We start from the raw sequence: 24,489 nt of genomic DNA on the forward strand, positions 1-24,489 counted from the left end.
GCTTCATAAACACCTCCAGCAACCACACTGGCCCAGCCAGGCTTTCCCTGGGCTGTAATTAAATCAGTCATGCTGCTCCCTCTGACTGATCCTTGTATCGCTTTTATTGGAAGCGGAATTGTTTTTAAGGTTGTGTTTTTGACACTATTTTAAATGTGGTGTTAATATTTCTATGTGATCCGCTGAGGGATTTTATTATATTGAGCGGTATATAAACATTACAAATACATAAATACTGATTTATATGCTGCCTTTCTACCCAAAAAAAAAAACAGCTCTCAAAACAGCTTACAGAAATAATTCAACATTGATTAAAACAATAAAGGTGCAATCCCATGCATGTTTAGACAGGGAAAAAAGTCCTACAACTCCCATAGCTGGCTGGGGAATGCTGGGAGTTGTAGAACTTTTTTCTGTTTAAACATGGAATTAAACATGGAATCCCACTAAAATGCAATAAAGGCATAACGGTTACAGAATAACAAGAGCACCAAACCCACTTACCAACCAACACCCTGAATAAAGGGGTCTTTGCCTGCCTTGCACTTGGGTTCCTGTGTGAGCTACTTTTCTTTGCCTTCTAGAGAATGAGTGCTTTGTAAATAGCCATGCCCTCCATTTTGTGAGAGTGCCCATGACATTCTCTCAAAATCCCACCCACCCCAAAATGTTGGGGGTATAGCCCCTTTCAAGTCCTCACAGCACTTTGCATATCTTTGGAATCCTTACAACTCTGTGAGGTAGGTCAGTTCTATTGTCCCCATACCGCAGATGGGAAGACTGAGGAAAACAGTGGCTTTGCCTCAGGCCAAGGCAAAAATTTGAATTGAGGACTCAGTTGTACTTAAATTACTCAATTACTTAACCGCAACACTACACCAGCTCTTTAAAGAGTGATAAGGGTGTGTCTCTGAGCATGTGTAGAGTGCCTTGAGTGTTATGCACGCCACTTTCAGAGCAAAGCAGGACAAGTTTCTGTTAAAAATCATGTCCTAAGGGACTTCTCCCTCCCAGCACCCTTTCCAAAGTTTGTTAGGCCTCAACACACCTAATACCCACCAGTTCAGTGGTGCCATCAAGGCAGCATATATTTGAGCAGAAGTGAGGAGCAGAGGGCCTGGCTTACCACATTTCAAAGTAAGTGGAGTGATGGACATTCGCATCTCAAGAGGCGGTGGCATGGGGTGACAGTGTGAGACAAAAAGATCCAGAATCTAAAATTACCTGATACTGCCTCTAAGAGTGGAGTTTCCACACTGGATCATCCATCTCACCCAGCATTCTGTTTCCAGCAGTGGACAGCTGCATGCCTTTCTGAGAAGACCCCAAACACAGGGCAGCACACACCCTTCCTTTATTTCACCAGCAGCAGCAATCCTGCTGAAAATCTTTTTTTTTTCCCCTCTTCCCTACATACCTTTTTCCTTGTGTGTCTTGTCTTTTTTAAATGTTATTTTTTATTATAAACCTGTTGGGAGGGACTGTCTTATTTACTAATTAATGGTAAGCTTTCTGGGGGTTGGGGGGGCTGAGAAGCAGGGGGGCTACTTAAGAGTAATTAATTAATTAAATATTCACAGCTAGACTGTCTCTGACCATGGAAGATTCAGTTCAACTTCCATTGACAGACTCCCAACTCCATGAATGGAAGCCATTGGGTAAAATCTAACATATGTCCTACATAGAGTAGACCCATTGAAATGAATGGAACTTGAGTTAGTCGTGACTAATGTAAGTCCAATTCATTTCAATGGGTCTACTCTATGTAAGACTTACACTGTTACTGATTTTTGTGGCCATCACTGCATCTTACAGCAGGATCCCAACAGGCTCTTTCCCCCTTTTAAAAGCAGACTTTAGTATTGTGGAGCAAGGCAAGAAATGGATGGGGACGACCTCGGTTATCCAGGAGTAAACTGCTTCTAAACATGGAGGCTCCACTTAAATACAGCTGTTTGATTGTCTTTGCTCCATAGGAACATAAGAGGAGCCGTGATGGATTGGATCACCAGGACACCCAGCTGGAAACTTCAACTGGTCCAAAATAGAGCAGCAAGGTTAACGGGAACTGGTCAACATTCTCTTATGCCAGTATTTTTCCACCTGCACTGGCTGCCAGTCCATTTCCGGGCTGATTCAAAGTGCTGGTATTAACATTCAGAGCGCTAAATGGCTTGGAGCGAGGTAACCTGAAGGATTGTCTTCTCCCATATACACCTGCCCAGACTGCAAGATCAGCTTCAGCAGTCCTTCTCCAGGAACCTCCACCAAAGGAACTGAGGTGGGCAGCAAAAGGGGCCTTTTCTGCTGTGGCACCCCAGTTGTGGAATAAGCTTCCCAGAGAGGCCCACCTGTTATGTTCATTTCAATGTTATGCTCATTTCAGTACCAGGTGACTTTCCCAGGCATTTTATATCTAGTATTGTATTTTAAATGTTTGCACAGCTGCTAGCTTGGTTTTCCCCAACACCTTTGTGCAAGTCTTATTCTAAAAGGTTGACATGCCTCTCCTAAGGTTTAGCTGCTGACAGGAAGACCTTAAAGCTAAAATACATGGATATGATGGCCCCATCCACCTCCAGAATACACCCCCCCACACCAGCTTCCCCCAAACAGAATTCAGCCCTCAGGCCAATACTCTACATCCCTGCTGTAAGACTTACAAGTTTTCAAGTGGGCCTTAAAAACATATCCTGCAGGCTGCCGTTCCTTATGATGTTTTAAGGCTATTTTCCAGCCCTCTACTTTTAGAGTTATAATGCCAAAGTGCCGTGTCCCAGTAATTTCTATCAATTTAATACCTACGTCAACGCTGTATCGTCTACTGCACAGCGCTGAAAGGGAGCCTGTCAAAACGTTCAATATATCAATTAAAACGTGCGAGTCTTGTGTACGCCACGAGCATAGTATCTGATCATTATTTCCTTTTCATGTTTTGCGCATTGATCAGCAGTAAACCACAGAAAGCGATAGATGGGGTTTGAGTGCCATTGTGTTTGGACTTGATAAGCCTTTGAACAGCATGCGGTCTTCTTTTCTCTCATTTTAGCTTCGTACAACTAATACAAGTTGTATTCAGTCAATCTTTCAAGTAACCTCGGCACCCAGAAGCAAAATCAGCCTAAAGTAGGTTATACTTTAAAAGCAAGACAGAGTGTAGCAGCCCAGATGCTGGACTGTGATGTCCACCAGCCAGAGATAGCATAGCCAATAGTGATGGATGATGGGGCTTGCAGTTCAACACCTGGAGGACATCTTTCCCAGGAGTAAAGAGAGCAAGGCTGTCTTCACCCAGCACCATTTAGAAAAGTTCCATCCTGTTTTTACTTCCCTCTCTGCCCAAATCCCCCTTCATGGATCACTGCCTTGTTGTGGCGAAGGGGCTTGCGTAACTCAGTGAAGCCATAAGCTATGCCATGCAGGGCCACCCAAGACGGACAGGTCATGGCAGAGAGTTCTGACAAAATGTGATCCACTGGAGAAGGAAATGGCAACCCACTCCAGTATTCTTGCCAAGAAAACCCCATGGAACGTATCACAAGGCTAAAACATATGACGCCGGAAGATGAGCCCCTCAGGTCGGAAGGTGTCCAATATGCTACTGGGGAAGAGCAGAGGGTATTTCCAAGTAGCGTCAGAAAGAGTGAAGCGGCTGGGCCAAACCCGAAAGGACACTCAGCTGTGGATGTGTCTGGCGGTGAAAAGAAAATCCGATGCTGTAAAGAACAATACTGTTTAGGAACCTGGAACATGCTGATCATAGCAAACACTCTTTTCCAACAGCACAAGAGGCGACTCTACACATGGACATCACCAGATGGTCAATATCGAAATCAGATTGATTATGTCCTTTGCAGCCAAAGATGGAGAAGCTCCATACAGTCAGTCAAAACAAGACCTGGAGCTGACTGTGGCTCAGATCATGAGCTGCTTCTTGCAAAATTTCGGCTTAAATTGAAGAACGTCGGGAAAACCACTAAACCGTTCAGGTATGACCTAAATCATATCCCTGATGAATATACAGTGGAGGTGAGGAATAGATTTCAGGGATTAGACCTGATAGACAGAGTGCCTGAGGAACTATGGACGGAGGTCCGTAACATTGTTCAGGAGGCAGCAACGAAATCCGTCCCAAAGAAAAAGAAATGCAAGAAAGCCAAGTGGCTGTCTGAGGAGGCTTTACAAGTAGCTCACGAAAGAAGGGAAGTGAAAAGCAAGGGAGAAAGGGGAAGATATACCCAACTGAATGCAGAGTTCCAGAGAATAGCAAGGAGAGACAAGAAGGCCTTCTTAAATGAACAATGCAAAGAAATCGAGGAAAACAACAGAATGGGAAAGACTAGAGATCTCTTCAAGAAAATTGGAGATCTCAAGCGAACGTTTTGTGCAAAGACGGGCATGATAAAGGACAAAGAAGGCAGGGACCTAACAGAAGCAGATGAGATTAAGAAGAGGTGGCAAGAATACACAGAAGAACTATACAGGAAAGATCTGAATGTCCCTGATAGCCATGATAGTGCGGTCACTGAACTTGAGCCGGACATCCTAGAGAGTGAAAGCTATGGCAAACCTAGACAGCATAGTAAGAAGCAGAGACATCACCTTGCCGACAAAGGTCCGTCTAATCAAAGGTATGGTTTTCCCAGTAGTAATGTATGGCTGTGAGAGCTGGACTATAAGGAAGGCTGAGCGCCGAAGAATTGATGCTTTCGAACTGTGGTGCTGGAGAAGACTCTTACGAGTCCCCTGGACTGCAAGGAGGTCAAATCAGTCCATCCTAAAGGAAATCAACCCTGACTGCTCATTGGAAGGACAGATACTGAAGCTGAAGCTCCAATATTTTGGCCACCTAATGCGAAGAGAAAACTCCCTGGAAAAGACCCTGATGCTGGGAAAGACTGAAGGCAAAAGGAGGAGGGGACGGCAGAGGATGAGATGGCTAGATAGCATCACGGATGCAATGAATATGAACTTGAGCACGCTCCGGGAAAGAGCGCAGGACAGGAAGGCCTGGCGTGCTATGGTCCATGGGGTCACGAAGAGTCGGACACGACTGAACGACTGAACAACAACTGCCCAAATCATCCCAAGAAGTGTAGTTGGTGGTGGTGGCAGATGTGAAGAATTACTTGTTCAAGTTGTCTATCCCCACACCCTCCCGCAGAGAACTATCATTCTTAGGGGGGAATCACCTAGAGTAGAATTGTCAGGAGAGAGTGACTTGAATTAGATTTCCCCAAGGCAGCCATTACATCTACTGCAGAAAGACCAACAAGAACCTTGCAGCACCTTACACAATATTATACCCTCAGGAACACAGACACTGGTGCGCAAACAAACTGAAACTTGTCCTAATGTGGGTAAAAGTGGTGGTCTCAAAATGCTTGAATAGAGGCCAGCTTCTTCAGTGGGTCAACTGCTGTCCAAAATGGATATGAACAAAATGTTACCCACAAAAAACACAAGGCTGCCTTTCTGACCAGCCCTTCGCAAAAAATTAGACCTGGTCAAGCTTCAGCCACTGACAGCCCAGAAAGAGCATGACAATTCTCCAGGACAGGTTGCAGTTCTATTGTCTTTTTAAGAAAGCGTGCTCTACACACACAAAAACCTGTTGTCATCTACTCTGCTACAGTGCATATGCCTCTTTTGTACTTTAGCACCCTTTGGGGAGCGGGGGGAGCTGTGAAGCTCAAAAATGCACATTTTGAAAATAAGGGATTTCTATAGGTCTACTGATCTTTCCCTTCTATAGCTTCCAGCATTGCTCAGGCCCCAACAGCTCTAAAGACATTCAACACAAAGATGAAACCTGATCAATCATCTTATTAAATTTATTATTCCAGTGGTACTAATACATTGATTTGCACAATTAAACCCATGAGCAGAAAAGCTCCAGGCCTTCTAGCTTTTACCCAACTAGAAAAACCTCATCTTCCTCTTCCTTAAAAACCCGGGGACAAGGCCCCAAATCATCCCCCTGCGTCTAATCCAACGTTTTTGAGAACGGAATGGATTTCAGACACCCTTTCCTTTTCTGAAGGTTGCTCCCCCACCCCCCAGATCGACGGAGGAAAACCTGATTTATTCCTCCCTTGCTTCTGAGCCTCGAATAAATATGGAGGAGCAACATTTCAGTTGCGTCAAATGGAAGTGTGTTTTGTTAGAGTAGCCTGGGTGAGAGGCAAACATAAGAAACCTCTTAAGGCTGAAGCAGTTCCTTTTAAAACTGTTTCGTGACTTGAAGTAGCACAGAGGAGGAGGCTGCAGCCTTCCGCCAAAGCACCTGTGGCACCAACGATGTTATGCTAGTTAGTTTTGATTTGGAGTCCCACAAACAGCGATTTTTTAGCATTTATTCTTTTAGATCTGGTGTTGCATTTGCAATTTTGGCTTTTACAATTTGTCCAGGAAGTTATCTAATGCCGGGATGCCCTCCTTCAGCCCTTTGCGCTTGCGTGTCTCGGCCACCACTTGGCATGGGCGGGTGGTGCTGTCAAAGGGGTCTCCAGGAAGGATCTGCCAGTGGTCGAACACACACTGGGGGAAAGCTTGCCCCCCCGTGTTCGACCTCAAGTCGGCTGTGAAACCTGTGGAGAGAAAGAAAAAAAGACCTTGCATTAGAAAAGCAAGCAAGATGTTAGATTTACAGGGACCAGAGTCAGGTATTACACAAAGCCCTACTTAAATCTCGCTACCACGGCCTGTTCTGTATATCAAGAGGGACTGGAAGAATGACCTTTCACCAAAGCTTAGCAGAGTCTCCCTCTGACGACAAAGCCCCTGCCCACCTGAGCGCTCCTCCCTCCTCCCGTGGTGAACACAGCAGTAACCCGGTGACCCCGTTCTGATGGGCAGGGCTTGCCCCCATTAGTCTGAAACGCAAACACAGAACTGGACTATGGAGTCATTACTTCCGTTTGCCTTGGCGACACACAGCTGCTTCCACCAGCTATAACTTTACCGGTGGAACTTTGCAACGAAGAATCAACTGCTCGAGTCAGCTTGTTTCCTCTGCCCTCCTCATCCCTTCCCTTTTGTGCCATGCCCGTTAATTAGAGGTCAGTAAAAAGGACCGTCTTATTTCTGATCTGTGTAAGCTGGCCTGAGTGCCTTTTGGGCTGGGAGGGTGGGGGAGGAGTTTCAAATCAATAACCCTCTGTTTGAGAAATCAGGAGCCATCACACTGCCAGATGCTTGTCCATCAGGCATCAACCAAATGATCTGGAAGCAACACATGCCTTTTTGCTCGCCCTCCAGAAAACGCAGGACAACTGGGTCCTGGCTAAGAGCCCACACTCACCGAAAGACTCGTTGACAGGGAGGTAGGCCTTAACCACGAACATGGGAGTGCCGGCCACCTGAGACTCTTCAAAGACATGGCCTCGTTTCCGGTTCAAGACACCATAGATGCCACCCACAACCTGCTCCGGGCACTGGAAGAAAGTGAGCAGACACATTAAACAGGGCTGGGGAGACCAAGGCAGCTCCCCCTGGAAACACTCCTGCCCTCCCTGATCATACGCACCTGGATCTCCACAAGATAGATGGGCTCCATGAGGCGGGGCTGGGCCGTCAGCACACAGGCATAGAGACACCTCCTGGCCGTGGGGATGATCTGGCCGCCCCCCCGGTGGATGGCATCAGCGTGAAGGGTCACATCATGCACGTCGAAGCGGACAGCGCGCATGTTCTCCTCGCAGAGTGCACCCTGGGGAAAGCAGAGGAGTTTAACAGGAGCCAGGCACTTAAAAGGTCAGCTTTCCTATTCCACCTCACTAAGCTGGGGGCAGGCAGGATGAGTTGAAGAGCCATTAACACAGCAGGGAGTAACTTATGGCCCTCCAGATGTTTTGGCTCCCATGATCCCACAACCGTTGAGTATGCTGGCTAGGGCGGATGGGAGTTGAAGGCCAAAAACATCTGGAGGACCACGAGTTGTCCACCCAAAGTGAACAGAACAGCTGCCTTGAGTGCCATTAACTTCCTTGACTACTGCTTTTTGGTATAAAGGCAGGATAGAAATAAAATACAGAAACCTCACACGACTGCCCAGCTTATACGAAGCCAGAACATCTGCTCTGTTTTGCCTGCACTGATTGGCCAGGGCTCTCCAAGGTTTCAGACAGAGACAAGCCTTTTCCCAGCCCTGCCTGAGTAAAAGGGACTTTCTGCATGCAAAGCAGAGGCTCCGCCACAGAGCTACAGTCCTTCTACTAAAACTGAAGATTCTTGTCCTCATGATCCCAAATAAAGGGCAGATTTAAAGAGGAAGCTGCCTTACGTTGATCCATCTAGCTCAGCATTGCCTACACTGACTGTCAGTGGCTCAGGAGTCTTCCCTGGCCCTGTCTGATGCCAGGGGTCAGACCTGGGTCCTCCAGAGTGCGAAATGTGTGCCCTGCTACTGAGCTATAGCCCCACCCCTAACTGGGCAGGATAATATCCTATCTCTTGAGCAGTTCCACAGCTGTCATATGTCACTACTGAGGAGACCCTGCTTTTTCAGCAATGGGGCTTGCAGCAGGGGCCTGCCCCACTGGCTGACTACTGGGGAAGGTATCATGTCTGCCGCCCCACCCATGCCCCATGTTTCGGCTCTCTTCCTGCAGGCCCAAGGAGGAGAAAGGCCCCTGCTTCCTCAGGCCATTAGACCAGGCAGGCAAGGGGGAAAATGCCCGCTAGCCTCCCTTTTGCGGCTGGCCACCGTGGAGGGCCGGCCAGACTCACCTCCTTCGTGGCCCACTGGAAGCCGGCCACCACGCTGTCCTTGATCTCGTTGAGGTACTGCACCCCCTTGGTGATGTCGGTCAGGATGTTGGGGCCGGTGCCATCCGGGCCGAAGCACCAGATCTTGCGGGCCTCGGCCACGTCCCACTCGTACTTCTCGGCCAGGTAGCGGGCCCGCTGCTTCAGCTCCTGGCGGGCCGAGACGTCGCCTTTGTCAATGTCCTCGGCCAGGCCGTCGGGGAACGGCCGGGCCTTCATGTAGAGGCGGTTGTGCTTGTTGGGTGACTTGGAAAGGCACAGCACCCCGGACTCCTCGCTGACAGTCTCGCGGTAGGACACCACTGGGTCGGATTTCTGTCGGAGGGACAGCCCAAGGATTAGCTCCCACAAACGGACACCATGCGGCAAACTATAAACCTAGAACTTGTGTACTGCGCCCCCCTCCCCGCAAAACAGCCCCATCTTCCGCACCAGCCTTCTGTCTTGTGCTTTCCGGATGTGCTGGACTGCAACTCCCAGAACGTGTTGGGGGTGCAGTCAAACTGGAGGACACCAGGTTAAAGAAGGTCCATTTTATTCTGGCACTCACTCTTTGCTGATTTTCTGGGCCTATTTTCATGTGACGGAAGTGAATTTGTCCCACTCAGGGACAGAATTCTGCCATCTCTCTGCCTCATAAGCGACTGAACAGTCCAGCAGCGACAGCAGCATCACTTATTCACAGCAGAGCAGGGAAGGCCAGGGCAAGGCACCGTACAGAAATCAAGCAGCCAGCCAGGCACCCAACCCCATCACCCCCAAAGAGAAGATCCCTTAGGCTAACGGGAAACTTGGTCAAATCCATTTCTCCGCAGCACCATAGCTATTATCCACCATGGTAAAGCACTCCGCACTGGGCAAAGTCTAGCCACTCGGCAGCCCAGACAATTGGGGGTGGGGCTAAGACCCAAGGAGGCCCCACAAGCTGGAGTATCCACATCCCTGCCATAGACAGCAGGCCCACAAGACACTGAAGCTAAAAGGGACCTATGATTCCCAGACAGGGGCTCGGCTTTTGTTGTATTCTGATGCTTTCAGCAGTGCCGGGAGACGGCCCGAAGCCTTGGAGCCCTCCCCACCGCCAGCTTCTGAGCTTTACTCCAGGCCAGCTGCCATGCCAAGGACTAGCAGCTTTTTTTTCAGTTTGAAACCAGCCTCACAAACATCGCTCAAGCACATCATGCCCACTGTCCACCAGAGCAACCTAGTTGATCCGCCAAGCCAGCAGGGGCTGAAGGAGGAAGGGGACGGGAGGTGAACTACCTTAATGGGAATGCAGGCATGGTCCTCTTCGAGATCCTTCAGGCAGATTTCCAGATGCAATTCCCCAGCACCTGCTATGATGTGCTCCCCAGACTCCTCAATGATGCACTGAAAGAAGGGAAGGCATCAGTGCCGAGCAGCTGCAAAAGGCATTCCAGGCTGTCGGGCTCTCCAACATGGCGCCCACAGACACCTCTCTTGGCACCCGCCAGGCTCCCTGCCCTTCCCAATTATCTATTCATTTCTCAGGAGTTATTTTTTTAATGGGGAGACTGGCACGCTTTATTGGGGCTTTATTGGGGTTCAAAAGAGCAGGTTTTGTGTTTTAAGAGCTCAACCCCCACCTCCACCTCGTACTTAAGAGAAGGTTCTTAGGAAAAGTCCTTTTCTTTTAGTCTCGCCAGTTTGCCTTCTAGGAAATGGGTGTTTTGTTACCACCCTGGAGGCCAGTTCATGAATGGAGAACCCCTGCCTCCTGCAGCCATTATATAACATCACCTATGACACCCTCTCAAAAATTCCAAATGTTCTGACTGACCAAGAAAGTTGGGAACCCCAGTGTCTGGGGCAACCTCTTTTTGCCCCCCTAAGATGGGACAAACAGGCCACGGACTCAGAACGGTCTCCTGTTCTGCCCCAGCTCTGTAGGCCTTCCGTTTTGACATCTCAAAAACAGTAGCACTAGTTATCTGCTACAAGCCCTTGAAACATAGCAGGCTAGCAAAAAAGCATTGATGCTTCAGACATAGGCCCACTGCGCCAAGGCACGGTGCCCTCCCCTCCTGTAGAGGGCGCCAGCTCACCTGCACCATGGGGTCTGACTTGGCCAGCCGCTTCAGCCCCTCGACCAGCTTGGGCAGGTCTGCTGGGTTCTTGGCCTCGACCGCCACACGCACCACGGGGCTGACGCTGAATTTCATGACACGCATGTTGTGAGCGTGCTCAAAGGTGGTGATGGTGCCCGTCTTGACCAGGAACTGGTCCACGCCGACCAGCCCCACAATGTTCCCGCAAGGCACGTCCTCAATGGGCTCCACGTACCGGCCCATCATGAGGATGGTCCTGGGGAGGGGGAAAATCAGACAAGGGAGGTGTGAGCGCAGCAATGGGAGGGGGCGCACTGGGAGACTGGCATCCTTATAGTGTTGACAGCAATAGCCACAGAAGGCAGACTGAGTATCTAAAAGATTATTTTCATGAGCACAAACAATGGTCTTGTGGCACCTTAAAAGACTAGCAAGCTTGTTCTGGCATGAGCTTTTGTGGACATGCCCCCCTTCATCAGTTGCATGAAGTATCTACTTCAAATTGGCAGACTGGATGCAAACAAAAGCTTCCGCCAGAGTAAATGTGGCACCTTAAAGACTACTGGCACAAGACTCTGTTGCCTCGGCTGCAGCTGACTGAACACGGCTACCTTGCAAGTTCACTTCCACCTTGTCCCAGGGGTCAGGATCCAGAGTTTCATCCTTGCACGCTCGGATCCAGGGATGGGATGTTCTGTCAGCACCTAGAGTATGATCTTCCCAGAGGAATTGTGCCAGTAGCACCCTTCTCACTGCCTGCATTTCGCTGGAACATGGGACACCGTTCCCAGCCTAGCCCGTCTCAGAAAGGAAGTGTCTTCTGCCAAGTTAGACCGTCAGCACATCCAAACCGTGGGATTCCCTGCCATGCAAGACCCAATTGAGTCCTGACTTTTGGCCTGCCTGCTGGCAGAGGTGAAGGGACTGCTCTCCAGCATGAGGAGTCTTATCTCTGACACTTCTGTTTAACGTCCCAGTGGCTGGTGCATTTATGATTGTTTTACAGAACTTTCGATAAGCCATCCTAAGCATCTAGTACAGAAAGCTGGGATATAAACTCTTCAATAAATGAAGTATCTACTCAGGATTCTCTCCTCCCAAGAAGCAGCAGCTCTCCAAGCTCCACCCCTCAAGCCTGGCTAGCAGAGATCTTCTAAATGGGGGAGCCGGCTAAATGAACTGTGAACTTCCAGCAGGCAAAGTTCATTTCTACATGCCTTCTAAATCCAGCATGTAGTAATGGGCTTACCGCTGCTTCTTTGTGTTAAGGCCAGGGTGGGCAACTTGTGACCCTCCAGATGTTCTGGCCTACAACTCCCATTAGCCAACAGACAAATGGTGAGAATGTAAGAAGAGCCCTGCTGATCAGACCAAGGGTCCATCTAGTCCAGCATTCTGTTCACACCGTGGCCAGCCAGCTGTCGACCAGGAACCCACAAGCAGGGCATGAGCGCAACAGCACCCTCCTACCCATGCTCCCCAGCAACTAGCGTACATGGGCTCACTGCTTCTGCTTCTGGAGGAAGCACATAGTCATCAGGATTAGTAGCCACTGATAGCCTTCTCCTCCAGGAATCTGTCCAGTCCCCTTTTAAAGCCATCCAAAGTGGTGGCCACCACAACATCCTGTGGTAGCGAATTCCAGAGTTTAACTATGCTCTCTGTGAAGAAGCCCTTCCTTTTATCTGTTCTGGATCTCCCATCAATCAACTTGATGGGATAACCCTGGTTCTAGTATTACAGGAGGGGGAGAAAAATGTCTTCCTATCCACTTTCTCCACACCACGCATAATTTTGTATCTCTATCATGTCTCCCCTCACTCACCTTTTCTCTTAAGCTAAACAGCCCCAGATGTTGTAACCTTCCCTCATAGGGGAGATGCTCCAGCACCTTGATAATTTTAGCTGCCCCTTTTTCGAACTCCACAATATAACTGTTCAGGTGTGGTGTGGTGACCAGAACTGTACATAGTATTCCACGTGTGGTCACACCACAGATTTGTATAACAGGAGTATGATCTTGGCAGTTTTATTCTTAATTCCTTTCTAATTTTGCCTAACATGGGAGTTTGCCTTTTTCACAGCAGCCACACACCGGGTTGACATTTTCATCAGGCTGTCCACCACAACCCCAAGATCTCTTTCCTGGTCAGTCACTGCTAGCTCAGATCCCATCAGCTTATACGAAGTTGGGATTTTTGCCCCAACAAGTATCACTTTACACTTGCTTCCACTGAACTGCATTTGCCATTTAGATGCCCATTCTCCCAGTTTGGAGAGATCCTTTTGGAGTTCCTTGCAATCCCTTTTTGTTTTAACCACCCTAAATAGTTTGGTGTCATCAGCAAAGCTGACCACTTCACTGCTCGCTCCTAACTCCCAATCATTTATGAACAAGTTGAAAAGCACTGGTCCTAATACAGATCCCTGTGGGACCCCACTGTTTACATCCCTCCATTAGGAGAATTTACTATTTATTCCTCCTCTCTGCTTTCTGTTCTTTAAGCAGTCACTGATCCGTAAGAGAACCTCTCCTCTTATTCCATGACTGCTAAGTTTTCTCAGGAGTCTTTGCTGTGGGACTTTGTCAAAAGCTTTCTGGAAGTCCAAGTCAACAACATCTACAGGATCACCCCCATCCACATATTTATTGACACTCTCGAAGTGTCAGTAAGATTGGAGTTGTAGGCCGAAACACAGGGAGGGCCACAAGTTGCCTGTCCCTGTTGTTTAAAGCCAATTTATAAACTATGTGTTTATCACTGTGATTTAAGCCCTGCTGCATGTCACCGTGATCACCTTGGGGCAAAGTGGCCAACCCATGGATCAGGCTAGGACAAGGATGTTACGTGCTCCAAGCCATCAACAGCAGATTAATCACAGGAGCCTTTCCTGGCACCCCGAGCCTAACAAATTTGGGAGAAAGGGGCAGGGAAACAAAAACCCAGCCATTTTTTAAGACAGACCTCTGGATTGGCTTCAGGTACAGATCTTCCTTCTTGCCAGGCGTGTAGTTTGGTCCCATGATCCTGCATTTCAGGCCAGTGGATACAATACCGGAGAAGACCCGCCCAAAAGCATAGAAGCGGCCCTTGTCGGTGGTCGGCACCATCTTGGAGATATACATCATCAGGGGGCCCTTGGGGTCGCAGTTCTTTATTCCTGGAATTGGGGAGGGGAGACGATTACGTAGGGGGTCCCGGGGCACCGCAAACCCTCCCATAGGAGCTCCAAGCAGACTGCGCCCGCCTCCCAATTCTCTGCCGCAGGGCAACAGCTACCTACCCATAGCAGCCTCGTCATCAGGTGGTCCTTCGTAGAGCAGCTCGCAGCGGTATTTCTGAGCTGTGACAGGGGAAGGCAAGTGGATGGTGATCATCTGGAGCAGGGCTTCCCCAGCAGGCAGCCAGCGTCTCATCACAGCCTAGAGTTGGGGGGAGAATCAGAGGGCTTTCAAGTCATCAGAAGGAAAACTCACATGATAAAAGCAGCCGGTCGTGTGGCAGTGGAATCATCATGCAAGAGAGCTTCTCCCCACCAAGATTTCCTGCCCCTACCAGACTCACCTTCAGCAACGGCTTGCCTTCCTTGTCTTTATCCTCGTTGTCCAGCTTTATATCTAGTTTCTCAATCAGTTTGGCCGTTTCCTCCTTCTTGAAGTTCATGATTGCATCGAACACCTTTTTTAAAAACAAAAAATCACACAATGGAAATGGGTTATGCCTTCTCTGGAGACGCTCAGGTAGGTGAGAATCAAGGAGACTCCAGAAGGTAGCCAGGTTTCTTTTTCTAGCAGCGCCATACAAGGGAGAGACAGCAAAACTCCTCCTTCCATCAACTCACTTGGGCCTTTCTGCATTCCATGCTGTGTGAACTGCCTTTTCGAGGGTTTGGGGGGTCAAAAGGAGGAGCACGATCAAGTGCTACAAGGGAGGATCAGCCAGAAGAGCCCATTGTCAGCATCATGTTTGAGAGATAGTTTCATGCGCAGCACAACCCTGGCCCTTCAAACCTTTTGGCTGTGTCAAGGGTCAGAAGAAACCAGGGCAGGGCAGTTTGACATAGATTCTGAAGACATTTTATTACAGCCTTCCCCAACGTTGTGGCACCCTCCAGATGTGCGGGACCACACCTCCTGTAATTCCCAGGCAGCACAGGATGATGGGAGGTGCAGTCCCATAATCTGGAGCCACGCTGGGGAAGGCTGTTTCTTTAGGACAGCTTTGGTGTGACCAACCAACGTTTTGTGTCAGACTTTTCAAAATTTCTTCAAACATACATGTCAGGTCAAAGTGAAGAAATTTTTGTCCATCATCACGCACAGATCTATTATCCCAGATGACAAAAGCACCCTCCACGCCCCAAGAAAGCTCTTTAAGGAAAGCAGAAGGCAGGCTCACCTTGAAGATGGGATCTAGGATAAGCTGGCAGAACGTCCTCGGAAGCTTCTTTCCTTCAGGGCTGGTGGCGGACTTGCTGAATTTGCCATTCGCTGGGTCAAAATACCTGTGGGGGGAGGAGGCTTGCAAGCGTCAGCTTGCCAGGGAAGCCAGCACCTGCCCTGTCTCCTTCTCAGAATGATATACCCCAATGCACTTCCTGGTAGCTGTCTGTACCACTTTTTAAGAACCAAATTCCTATCCCGAGACACAAAGCAGTCGGAGGTCCAGCCTTGCTCTCCCGTTTAAAAGTCAACTTTCAGTTGCCCATTCACAGCCCTCTAGGCCGGGGAGGGGAGGGGAGGGGAGGGGAGGGGAGGGGGCCTTGGGACAGGCATCCCAATCCAGCCCTCTTGGATTTCCCCAGAGTCGCCATGTCCCCTTTCCTTTAACCACCAGTTGTTTAGTGGTCTCCTAGTTTTCATGCAGTTCCCCCCCCCCCGTTCTAAAAGATTAAAATGTGTCTCTTAAAGTTTAGTTGATTGACTGATTACATTTATATCCCACCTTTTTTCCTTTTTAAGGAATCCAAGGTGGCATACATAATCCTCCTCCTCCTTGCCATTTTACCCTCACAACAACAACTCTGTGAGGTAGGCTGGGCTGAGAGTCTGTGACTGGCCCAAAGTCACCCGGTGAGCTTCCATGGCCGAGTGGGGACTAGAACTCAGATTTCCTGACTCCCAGTCCAACACTCTGACCACTACACCACACTGGCTCTCTTAGTTATCAGCAGGAAGAACTTTAAGCTAAAATATGGTGGGATTTTTTGTTTTTTGGCCCCACCCCCTCTGCCCCACCCACCACTGGGACACCCCCCCCCAGGGCTGCTGCAAAATTGAATTTGGCCCTCAGGCCAAAAGACATTCCGTACCCCCTGCTCTACACCAGTGGTCTCTCAACCTGCTGAGACCGACACCGAGCATTCTGCAGGAACAACACTAATTCTGGAAGAATTTTCACTGCTGTCCCATGATCAAGTTTTCAGACTGGGGATCCGCTCAGGGGGAAGTGGAGAGTTGTATACCCTCCCCAAATACCCTCCCTATTTTCTGGCCTTGGGGGACCATTTTATGCACAGCACAAGCCTGTAAGCTTGATTTGGGCAGGGCGCCCACATGAGCAGCTGCATCCTTTCCCAGAGCTTGGCCACAATTTGCTCGCCCTGTCCTGCTGGCCCAACACTGAAGGATTAGTTTGATAGCGCAGTGACCAAAGACAAGGCCCATAGGAAAAAAAGGGGGGGTTGTGGGGGGGGGGCAAGTAAGCCCAGGCTTATGGTCAGTTAAACTCAAAATTTCTGACCAACACTAATTCTGCGCCCAACACAGGAAATCTACTGTCACTGCACTGACATTTTCAGTTCACAGAAACAACGTATGTAGCAGCAGTCCCCAACCTGGGGGCCCCAGATGATTTGAACTACAGCTGCCAGGATTCCTGACCACGCTGGCTGGGGTTGATGAGAGCTTAAGGGTAGAGTCTTACTAAAGTCCTACTTAGAGCAGTCCCACTGAAATGAACGGGAAGTTAGTCATAACTAACCTGTCCCATTCATTTCAATGGGTCTACTCCAAGTAGGGCTTCCACAGGATTCAACCAGAAATCTAAAACATCTGGAGGGTGCCAGAATAGGGAGGCCTGAGACCGGTTACCCTGCATCTGTACAAGACACCACACAGCCACTCAATGCCTTTGTAAACACAACGATGCTCAGATTCAGTTCTTGCTGTTCTCCCTCTCCTCCATTATCAATAACCCATCCAAAGCTGGTGGAGAGATCAGTTCAGAGCCCTCTTCAACGCTGGACTAAGATCTACATGCTGGATCCTGCCCAAGCCGCTCACCTGTCTCCCCACAGCTTCTTCATCATGTCCTCTACTTTCTTGGCGCGCTCAGCAGAATTCAGCTGCCCTTCGCCTTTCGCTGCGAACTTGGCCACGTACATCTCAGCAAACTGCTTCAGGGTGAAAGCCCAGCCGTGTAGCCCAGAACCAAAGCCAACGGTGCCCAGAACTGGATCGATCTAGAAGGCAAGGAGAGGCAACGCATCAAGGCCCTGGGCATGAGAATCCAGTACTCCCACATTTCAGCCACACTGGAGGTTTATCCTTGAATGAGCCATTATTTCCTCCCTCACCCTTCCCAGAGGAGAAAACCAGGAAGGAATACAGAACATAGGCTCAAACTTCTCATGAAATATTTGTTCTATGTGGGAGGTACAGGATTAGGGCTCGCTTCATTACCCCCTTAAAGTGGAATTGTTCCAACAAGGCTGTCTCTTCACTGGAAAGCAGAACTAAAACAGGGGCGGGGAACCTCACTCAGGGGCTGCCCCACCCCCCTCTCCCGGTTCCCCCCCTTTGGTTATTTCCCGGCTTTTGTGCATTCCCCCCACCACCGCCCCATTCTAGAAGGTTGAAATGCCTCTCCCAAAGCTTAAGTTACAATATGCTGGCATTTTCAGCCCTACCCATTTCCTTCACCCACCACTGGAATGTGGCCCTTGAGGCCTGAAAAGGGGTTCTGCATTCCTGAATTGAAGTAACCTTGGGGATAACTTCAAGTGATTCCCCCTCCTCGGGGGATGCCTGTCCAGAATACTGTGTGCCAGAAAGGAAACATTGTCTCTGGCATGTTGTAAGGGGGGGGGGGATAAAAAATCCTCTGTGGCAGAGTAGGCAGTAGATCTAGGTCTCCTGGTAGGTCTCTGGGTGTCTCCTCAATGATTTCAGGCACCCAACTGTTTAACATCAGCACCAAACGGAACCCAGCCCCACCTTGAAACTATATTGCTTAAAAGAAAGCTTAAGGATAACCAGGAAGAGTGTGTGTGTGTATAAGGGGGACCGTGAGCTCTGCTCAGTCCTGCTACTCCAAACTTGTTCCTGGGCTCAGAGTTCTTTAATTCCAAGTTTTCTGCACCAAGCTCTGGTTGGTGGATCTTGGGAGTTTTAGGGCAGATTCCCACAAGCCTGAAGTCTGCCCACCCCTGGTTAAACACCCCCTATTCTGTCCAACAGGAAAAAGCCTAAAGCAGCTTCCACAAAGGGTGAACTGGACCTCTAAAAAAGAAGCACTAGAACTGTATCAAGCCAAGACGTATTCCGCGCTTTTCTGAGCAAGACAGCTTTCCCCACAGGGACTCCTGCTCTGCCTTGATGGAAGCTGAATTCTCCCACCTCACAGGGCTGACATCAACTCACCCTGGGAAAGAAGGAGCGAGGGAGACAGGAGCAGACAAAGGGGACGATCAGGGCCACCTCCCCACCCTCCAGGAGATGAGAGGGTGAAGCAGGGCCATTCCACCAGCCCAGCTGAAAGACTCATTCATTTTTTCCCTCTTCCCTCCCCATCCTTTTTTTCCTTGTGTGTTGTGTCCCTATTTAGATGGGCAGCCGATGGGCAGGGACTGCCTTGTTTTGCTGACTGATTGCATTTTTCCCCCAGCTGATGAGCAGGATAAAACGTATTTTAAATCATTATAAAATAAATGAGATCCTGGAAGGCCAGAAGAGAGACTTGTGTCCCACCGCTGCCGCCCCGGCCTTATTCACCATAATGTTGCCCATGGGGCCGCTCTCGCCTTCCCCGTAGGTGGAGATGATGACGTTGACATTCTCCACAATGCGCTGGAAGGTCTGGTACAGCTCCTCTGGCTGGAGCTGGAGCTCCAGCAGAGCCCGGTCCATCTTGTTCATCATCAGGACAGGCTTGATCCTCTCAGCAATGGCCTGGCGCAGAACGGTCTCCGTCTGGACACACACCCCTGAAGAAGAGAAGCAGGGCTCAGCTTGGCACCCCGGGGGGGGGGGGGGTGTTTCGTCATGGCACAATTTTGGGGAGAGCAGAAAAGATGGAGCAGGCAGGGCCTTGCTCAGCCTAGGGACACCCGAGTATCCCCCTCCCCTTTTCAGCCTATAGCCCCGCTAACCAGTCGAGCAGACTGCCCTCAGGACATGGCCAGCACAAGGCCCCACCTCTGGACCCCAAGACAAGGCGGCATCTCACCAGAAACACAGTCCACGACCACCAAGGCACCATCAGTGACACGCAAGGCAGCCGTGACCTCTGAAGAAAAATCTACATGGCCTGGGGAGTCAATCAAGTTGATCAGGAAGCCACAACCATCCTTGCTTTGCTTGATGAACGCCAAGTCGTTCTCTGAAAGCTCATAGAACAGGGAGATGGCCCTGGAGGAGGAGGGAGGAGGCATAAAGCCCAAACACTGACTCAGCTACACATCGCCCACATATGACCCGGCTGCCCTGGAGCAACCCCCCCACCCCCCAAGGACAATACTTATTCCCAATCCAGGGACAGTTCAAGCCCCCAGGATGCTGTGTCCCCTTGCCAATCCATCAGAAGCTACGTCAACATTCCTGGCAGTTTAAGCCAGGACAGAACATTAATGGAAATTTACGGCTGATCTTCAAAAAGCACCAGGATTAAACCGCACACACTCAGCCATGCCTCTGTTTTGGGTGAGTTTAGTGTCTTTGAGACAAATTATCAACAAAGAACCAGTTCCACATCACTGAGTGCCCTCCAGGCACTTTGGAGTACAACTCCCACCATCCCTAACCACTGGCCATGTTGGCTGGGGTTGATGGTAGCTGTGGCCCGAAAAAATCGAGAGATCCCTAGGTTACTTACCCCTGTACTACAGCATATACAACCACCTGCCCGTTTAAGGGGCAGTGGTGGTGCTGAAAGTGGATGGATGCAAATCAGCCAATACACTCCATTAAGGGGGGGGGGGTTAGAATGGCAGAGTTCTTCCTCAGCCACCCCCACAAGCCAAGAAGGTTCTCCCTCAAGAGCTGAATGTGGAGCTTCAGGCCAGTGCAGGGATGAACACGGCTCACTGGAGAGATCTCTGTGATCCGTACCCCACACAGGCGGAGGAACTGTTTCTCTGCTCACTCCTTCGTCAACACCCCCACACTGCCAGGTATCACATCAGAAGCCATCCTTGACTGAAAGGATTCCATTTCCTAGTATTACATGTGAGCAGATGACAGATGCTTGGGGCACAATTCAGCCAATGTCTAGCACTTCTAACTTCAAGCCCAACTGATTCTGATGGGAGAGTTACACACACGTGTTTATGTCTCCCCACTGTGCCTGGCCAGGCCCTCCCTCAGCTCTGAGGGTTCCTGCTCTGGCAGGGTCAGACCTGAGAAGGAAAACTCAGGGGAGGACTTACGTGGACTTGATGGTGATGCACCTCTCCTGCTCATCTTTCCTCGTGTCAGTGAAACGGGTCTCACCAGCACGGGCCGAGGCGATAATTCCAGCTTTGCACACCAGCGAGTCCGTCAAGGTGGATTTCCCATGATCCACGTGGGCGATCACAGACATGTTCCGGATGTTGGCCTTTTTGTCCATGATGGCCCGGATCTGGTCTACGGTGAAGTTCACCTGGAAGGGGGCAGGGAAAGAGAATGTGGTTGATCCAGGAAGACATGTTCAAGTCAGTTTAAATTTCAGTTTCCTTGATGGGGGTGGACACCAAGGCTTGATGGTGAAGTGGGAATAGAGAGGTTATCACTCTACCTAGCTTGCCTCCAAAGCAAGAATTTGAAACCCCTACAGTTCCAGTTCCTGGTCTGGAGGCAAACTATGGTCAGCAGCAACCACGGTTTGCTGAACTTGGCTCAGCGAGTCAAACAGTTTTTCACAAACAGGAGGGAGAAGAATGCACAAACCTGGGGGGAGGGGAGAGCTTCAGATCACCAAACCATGGCCACCTCCATGACTGTTGAACCATGTCTAGTCCTGAACTATTTGCTCATACAAATATTGGGGCCAGATCTGCCTTCTGCCCCATAAGGCTTAACCCATCATTACAAACCGTTACTCTCAGCCTCTGACTGCACCAAACTCTCTCTCTCTTGTGGGGATAAACATACTCCTGCATCTAAACTTTATCTGAACCATTCGAATAGACTCGCACGCACGCACACACACATACATACAGAAATAGTCTCGGGTGCTCCCATCACGTGCCAGCTACCTTCACTTGGCCACACAGCTAGAGAGGCTGCCATCAGCTAATGGTTTAGTAGATCAAACGTTTAAAATTCCCAATATTTGAAGTTAATACATATATATATATGTGTGTGTGTACGTATCTGCCACTGGCTGGCCTTGCACTGATCACTTCTCTCTTAAACCGTGTTCCTCACCTGTAAAATGGGTGTATTATTGGCTGCCTTTGACCGGGTCTTTTGTACAACTCTGTTAGTGATTTATTTATTAGCAATATATACCACTTAATATAATGAAATCTCCAAATGGCTCACATGTAAACATAAAAATCACTTTTGAGAGTTTTGTGTTAGAACCCCTAACCTACAGTAACGCGGCCTATGGTCCATAGGGTGCAGTATGTCAGGGGTGGGCAGAAGGTAGATCTCCAGTTGTTTTGGACTACAACTCCCCAAAGGCCCTGCCAGCATGACCAATGGGCAGGAATGCTGGGAGTTGAAGCCCCAAATGTCTGGAGATCTACTTCCTGCCCACCCTGCAGTAGGGAATTCACTTTGCATGCCTCCCCCCCTGGGGGGGGGAAGCGCTCAGGAAGTTGTAGTGAAAAAGCAAAGTATATACACAGGTTTAGGGAGTAGAGAAATGGGGGAGGGGGGACAACACCAGAAACCAGTGGCAGAGCAGGGAAGCCCCAGGTTCTATCCCCAGTCTCCTTTTTAAGAAAGAGCTGGGGAGGCCACCAGGTTGCCCCTTGTTCTGCCCAAAAAACCTCAGGGAGGCATTGCCATTCACAGCAGACAATACAGGGCCAGGTAGACAAACAGCTGGACAACGCAACTTCCTATGATCCTAACCTCAGCCAGCCAAGGGCAGTATTTCTCTAGGTCCCAGCTTTGATATTTCAAAGCCAACACAGCTGGGCACGTGGACACTGTGAGGCAATCATGGAAAACACTCAGATTAAAAAAAAACAGAGGGCAGATGGCCAACGGCACATTCCTGTCGCATTTATTTTGGCTTTGTTTAAGAAGGCACAACCACCGCACATCCAAATTACCAGGAAATTAGAGTAACATTCTTTCCTCATCTCCTTCTCACAGTTCTGTGGACCTCTGAGCTCAGGTATTTTTTCCCTTACAAGGAAACCCCCTGGCAGCTCTAAAATGGCCCCCACAAAACCACAGACTGTGTTACAAACACCACAGACCATCTGAAAGTCTGAGAACACTGGAAAGCATCCAAAATAGATCCAAAATGAGAGGGCTGGTCTCAAGATGCTGAAAAGAAGCCCTAGGCTTGTTAATAAAACTTTTTTTCAGCATCTTGAGGCTAGCTCTCTCATTCTGGACAGGCCATCTGAAAACAGGGTCACTGGGTTGGGGTGGAGTCCACTTCCAAGGTGCCAGGCGCCTCTCCCCAAAGACTGAAGGGTTACATAAGACGACTTTTAACGCAGGAGGAAAAAATACGATTCTGCTCGGCACACTGCAGTACCTCCCTTCGGCCGGGAGAACATCATGGAGTTGTCCCAGCATGCTCCGCACCACTAACCCCTTTGCCACATCATTTCACACCCCATTCTCCCTGGGCAGACATGTTGAGCCCCCTCCGCAGCAAAATACTTCTATTTCAACACACGGGGAATTCTGGGGCCATGCTGCCCATATGGGGATCCCAAGCCTCCTGCGAATGCTACCCAGCTCCTGCCGAGGGGAAGCCAAATCCATGGCAGGCTAGCGAAGGTTATACAAAACCAATCAGGGGCTGAAACTGCACAGCCCCAAACACCCGGGCCCCTCTTCCTTTAATGCATAAACCCACTCACAAAAACAATAAACCTTGGAAGGGAGGAGAGGGAGATCGCCCAACACAGCAACCAGGAAGTAGCAGCCCTATATTAATGCAGATTATATTTATTGGGGGGGAGAGAAAGGGAAGCACCCCCCCCCCACTTCTATGACTCCACCCCACACCTCTCTCTGTTCAGCCAGAACAGTCAAATAATTTCGGGTGAGGCCGAACAGGGTAAGGGCAGGCCCTCCCTTATATCTTCCCCCCTCCTGTGCATTTTTTTTTTTTTAAAGGGGGCCAACAGAAGAAATTGACCAGGGAGAAGGGATAGTCGCAAGACACCCTCTCACCCCTAAATGTAATTCTTAAATATCAGAGTGGCAAGCAGCGCTACATGACCCCCCCCTCGCCCCCTTTCACAGCCACCCCCAACCCATCTGACTCGGGCCACGCACTTCCTGTGGATGGAGACGGCCGGATACGTTTGGCACGCAGGCCTCTCCCGGGGCTGTGAGCCGTCCACAACCTCCATCCTCCCCGACCTCGCTGGCCAAACCTGGCGCCCAGCACGCTGGACCAGGCTGAGAAGGACTAGACTAGCCCCCCCCCACGCCCCGAGAGGCTTTGGACTACAACCTCCATCCTCCCCGGCCATGCTGGCCAGAGGTCGAGTCCGACACACCTGACCAGGCTGGACTAGGCCCCCTGGCGCCCCCCAGAGGGTTCGGACTACCACCCCCATCATCCCCGGCGCTGGAGTTCAGCCCCAGGTTAGGACGGCACCAGATCAGGAAGGCTGCGGGGGTGGAACAGCTGGCCCCGCCTCCCCCTGCCAGGGGCTCTTCCAGCCACCCGCCAACCCTCCCTCCCACTCTCCCGGGCTCCAGCTGAGGCCTGGCCTCCAGCCCCGGCCTGGCGCCCCTTCCGCGGCCTGCCCCCGGCTCCAACCCCGGCCACATCCAGCGCCTCACGCGGCCCCCGGACCCCGGCTTCCCACTGGGCCAGCCCCGGCCTCGGCCGGCTCACCATGGTGGCGGATGGCGTCGGATTCTCCGCAGGGGCAGGGGGGGGTTGAAAGAAAAAGGCCGGCAACAATGGCGGCGGCTCCGGCGGCCCTGTCTCGTTGGCAGGGGCCGAGCGGGCGGAAGAGGACGCTGACGTCAACGGGCCGCCTTTTATAGGGAGGAGCCGGCGAGGGCGGGGCCAGGGCCGGAGGCGGGGCGCGGCTTAGCCGGGCGTTGGGGCCGCATGCGCGCGAGCCGGCCGGTTTCTCCCTCTCTCTCTCTTTGTGAGGGCGACTCTATGGTCCACAAGCGGGAGGGGAGGGTGCTTGGGCAGAGTTTGCGCATGCGTGGCGAATTTTTTTTTTTTTAAATCAACCCGGAAGCGAGCACGCAGGTTGCACCCACGTGTCCTGCTGTCGCTAA

The 24,489-nt window shown here is 50.3% G+C and overlaps 1 protein-coding gene and 1 non-coding gene across 2 annotated transcripts; both read right to left on the reverse strand.

Moving 5' to 3' along the window:
- Positions 1-5,820: 5,820 nt before the first annotated feature.
- EEF2 (eukaryotic translation elongation factor 2) lies at positions 5,821-24,212 on the reverse strand. The gene is made up of 15 exons (XM_084826377.1): positions 24,089-24,212; positions 20,487-20,701; positions 19,289-19,470; positions 18,835-19,046; positions 17,125-17,303; positions 15,239-15,344; positions 14,405-14,518; positions 14,124-14,262; positions 13,805-14,000; positions 10,836-11,094; positions 10,033-10,140; positions 8,731-9,084; positions 7,529-7,711; positions 7,304-7,436; positions 5,821-6,590 (listed from the first exon to the last, which is right to left on the reverse strand). Exons 1-15 carry the CDS (start codon positions 24,089-24,091, stop codon positions 6,397-6,399), a joined length of 2,577 nt encoding a protein of 858 aa, XP_084682503.1. The 5' UTR covers positions 24,092-24,212; the 3' UTR covers positions 5,821-6,396.
- LOC146333543 (small nucleolar RNA SNORD37) lies at positions 15,086-15,157 on the reverse strand. Its single transcript, XR_014786522.1, has one exon. It is a non-coding gene; the product is annotated as a small nucleolar RNA SNORD37 (small nucleolar RNA).
- Positions 24,213-24,489: the final 277 nt, after the last annotated feature.

The sequence above is a fragment of the Heloderma suspectum genome, chromosome Z (assembly GCF_057233095.1).
Source record: "Heloderma suspectum isolate Gila_16-S chromosome Z, 16-S_ref, whole genome shotgun sequence".
NCBI lineage: Eukaryota > Metazoa > Chordata > Lepidosauria > Squamata > Helodermatidae > Heloderma > Heloderma suspectum.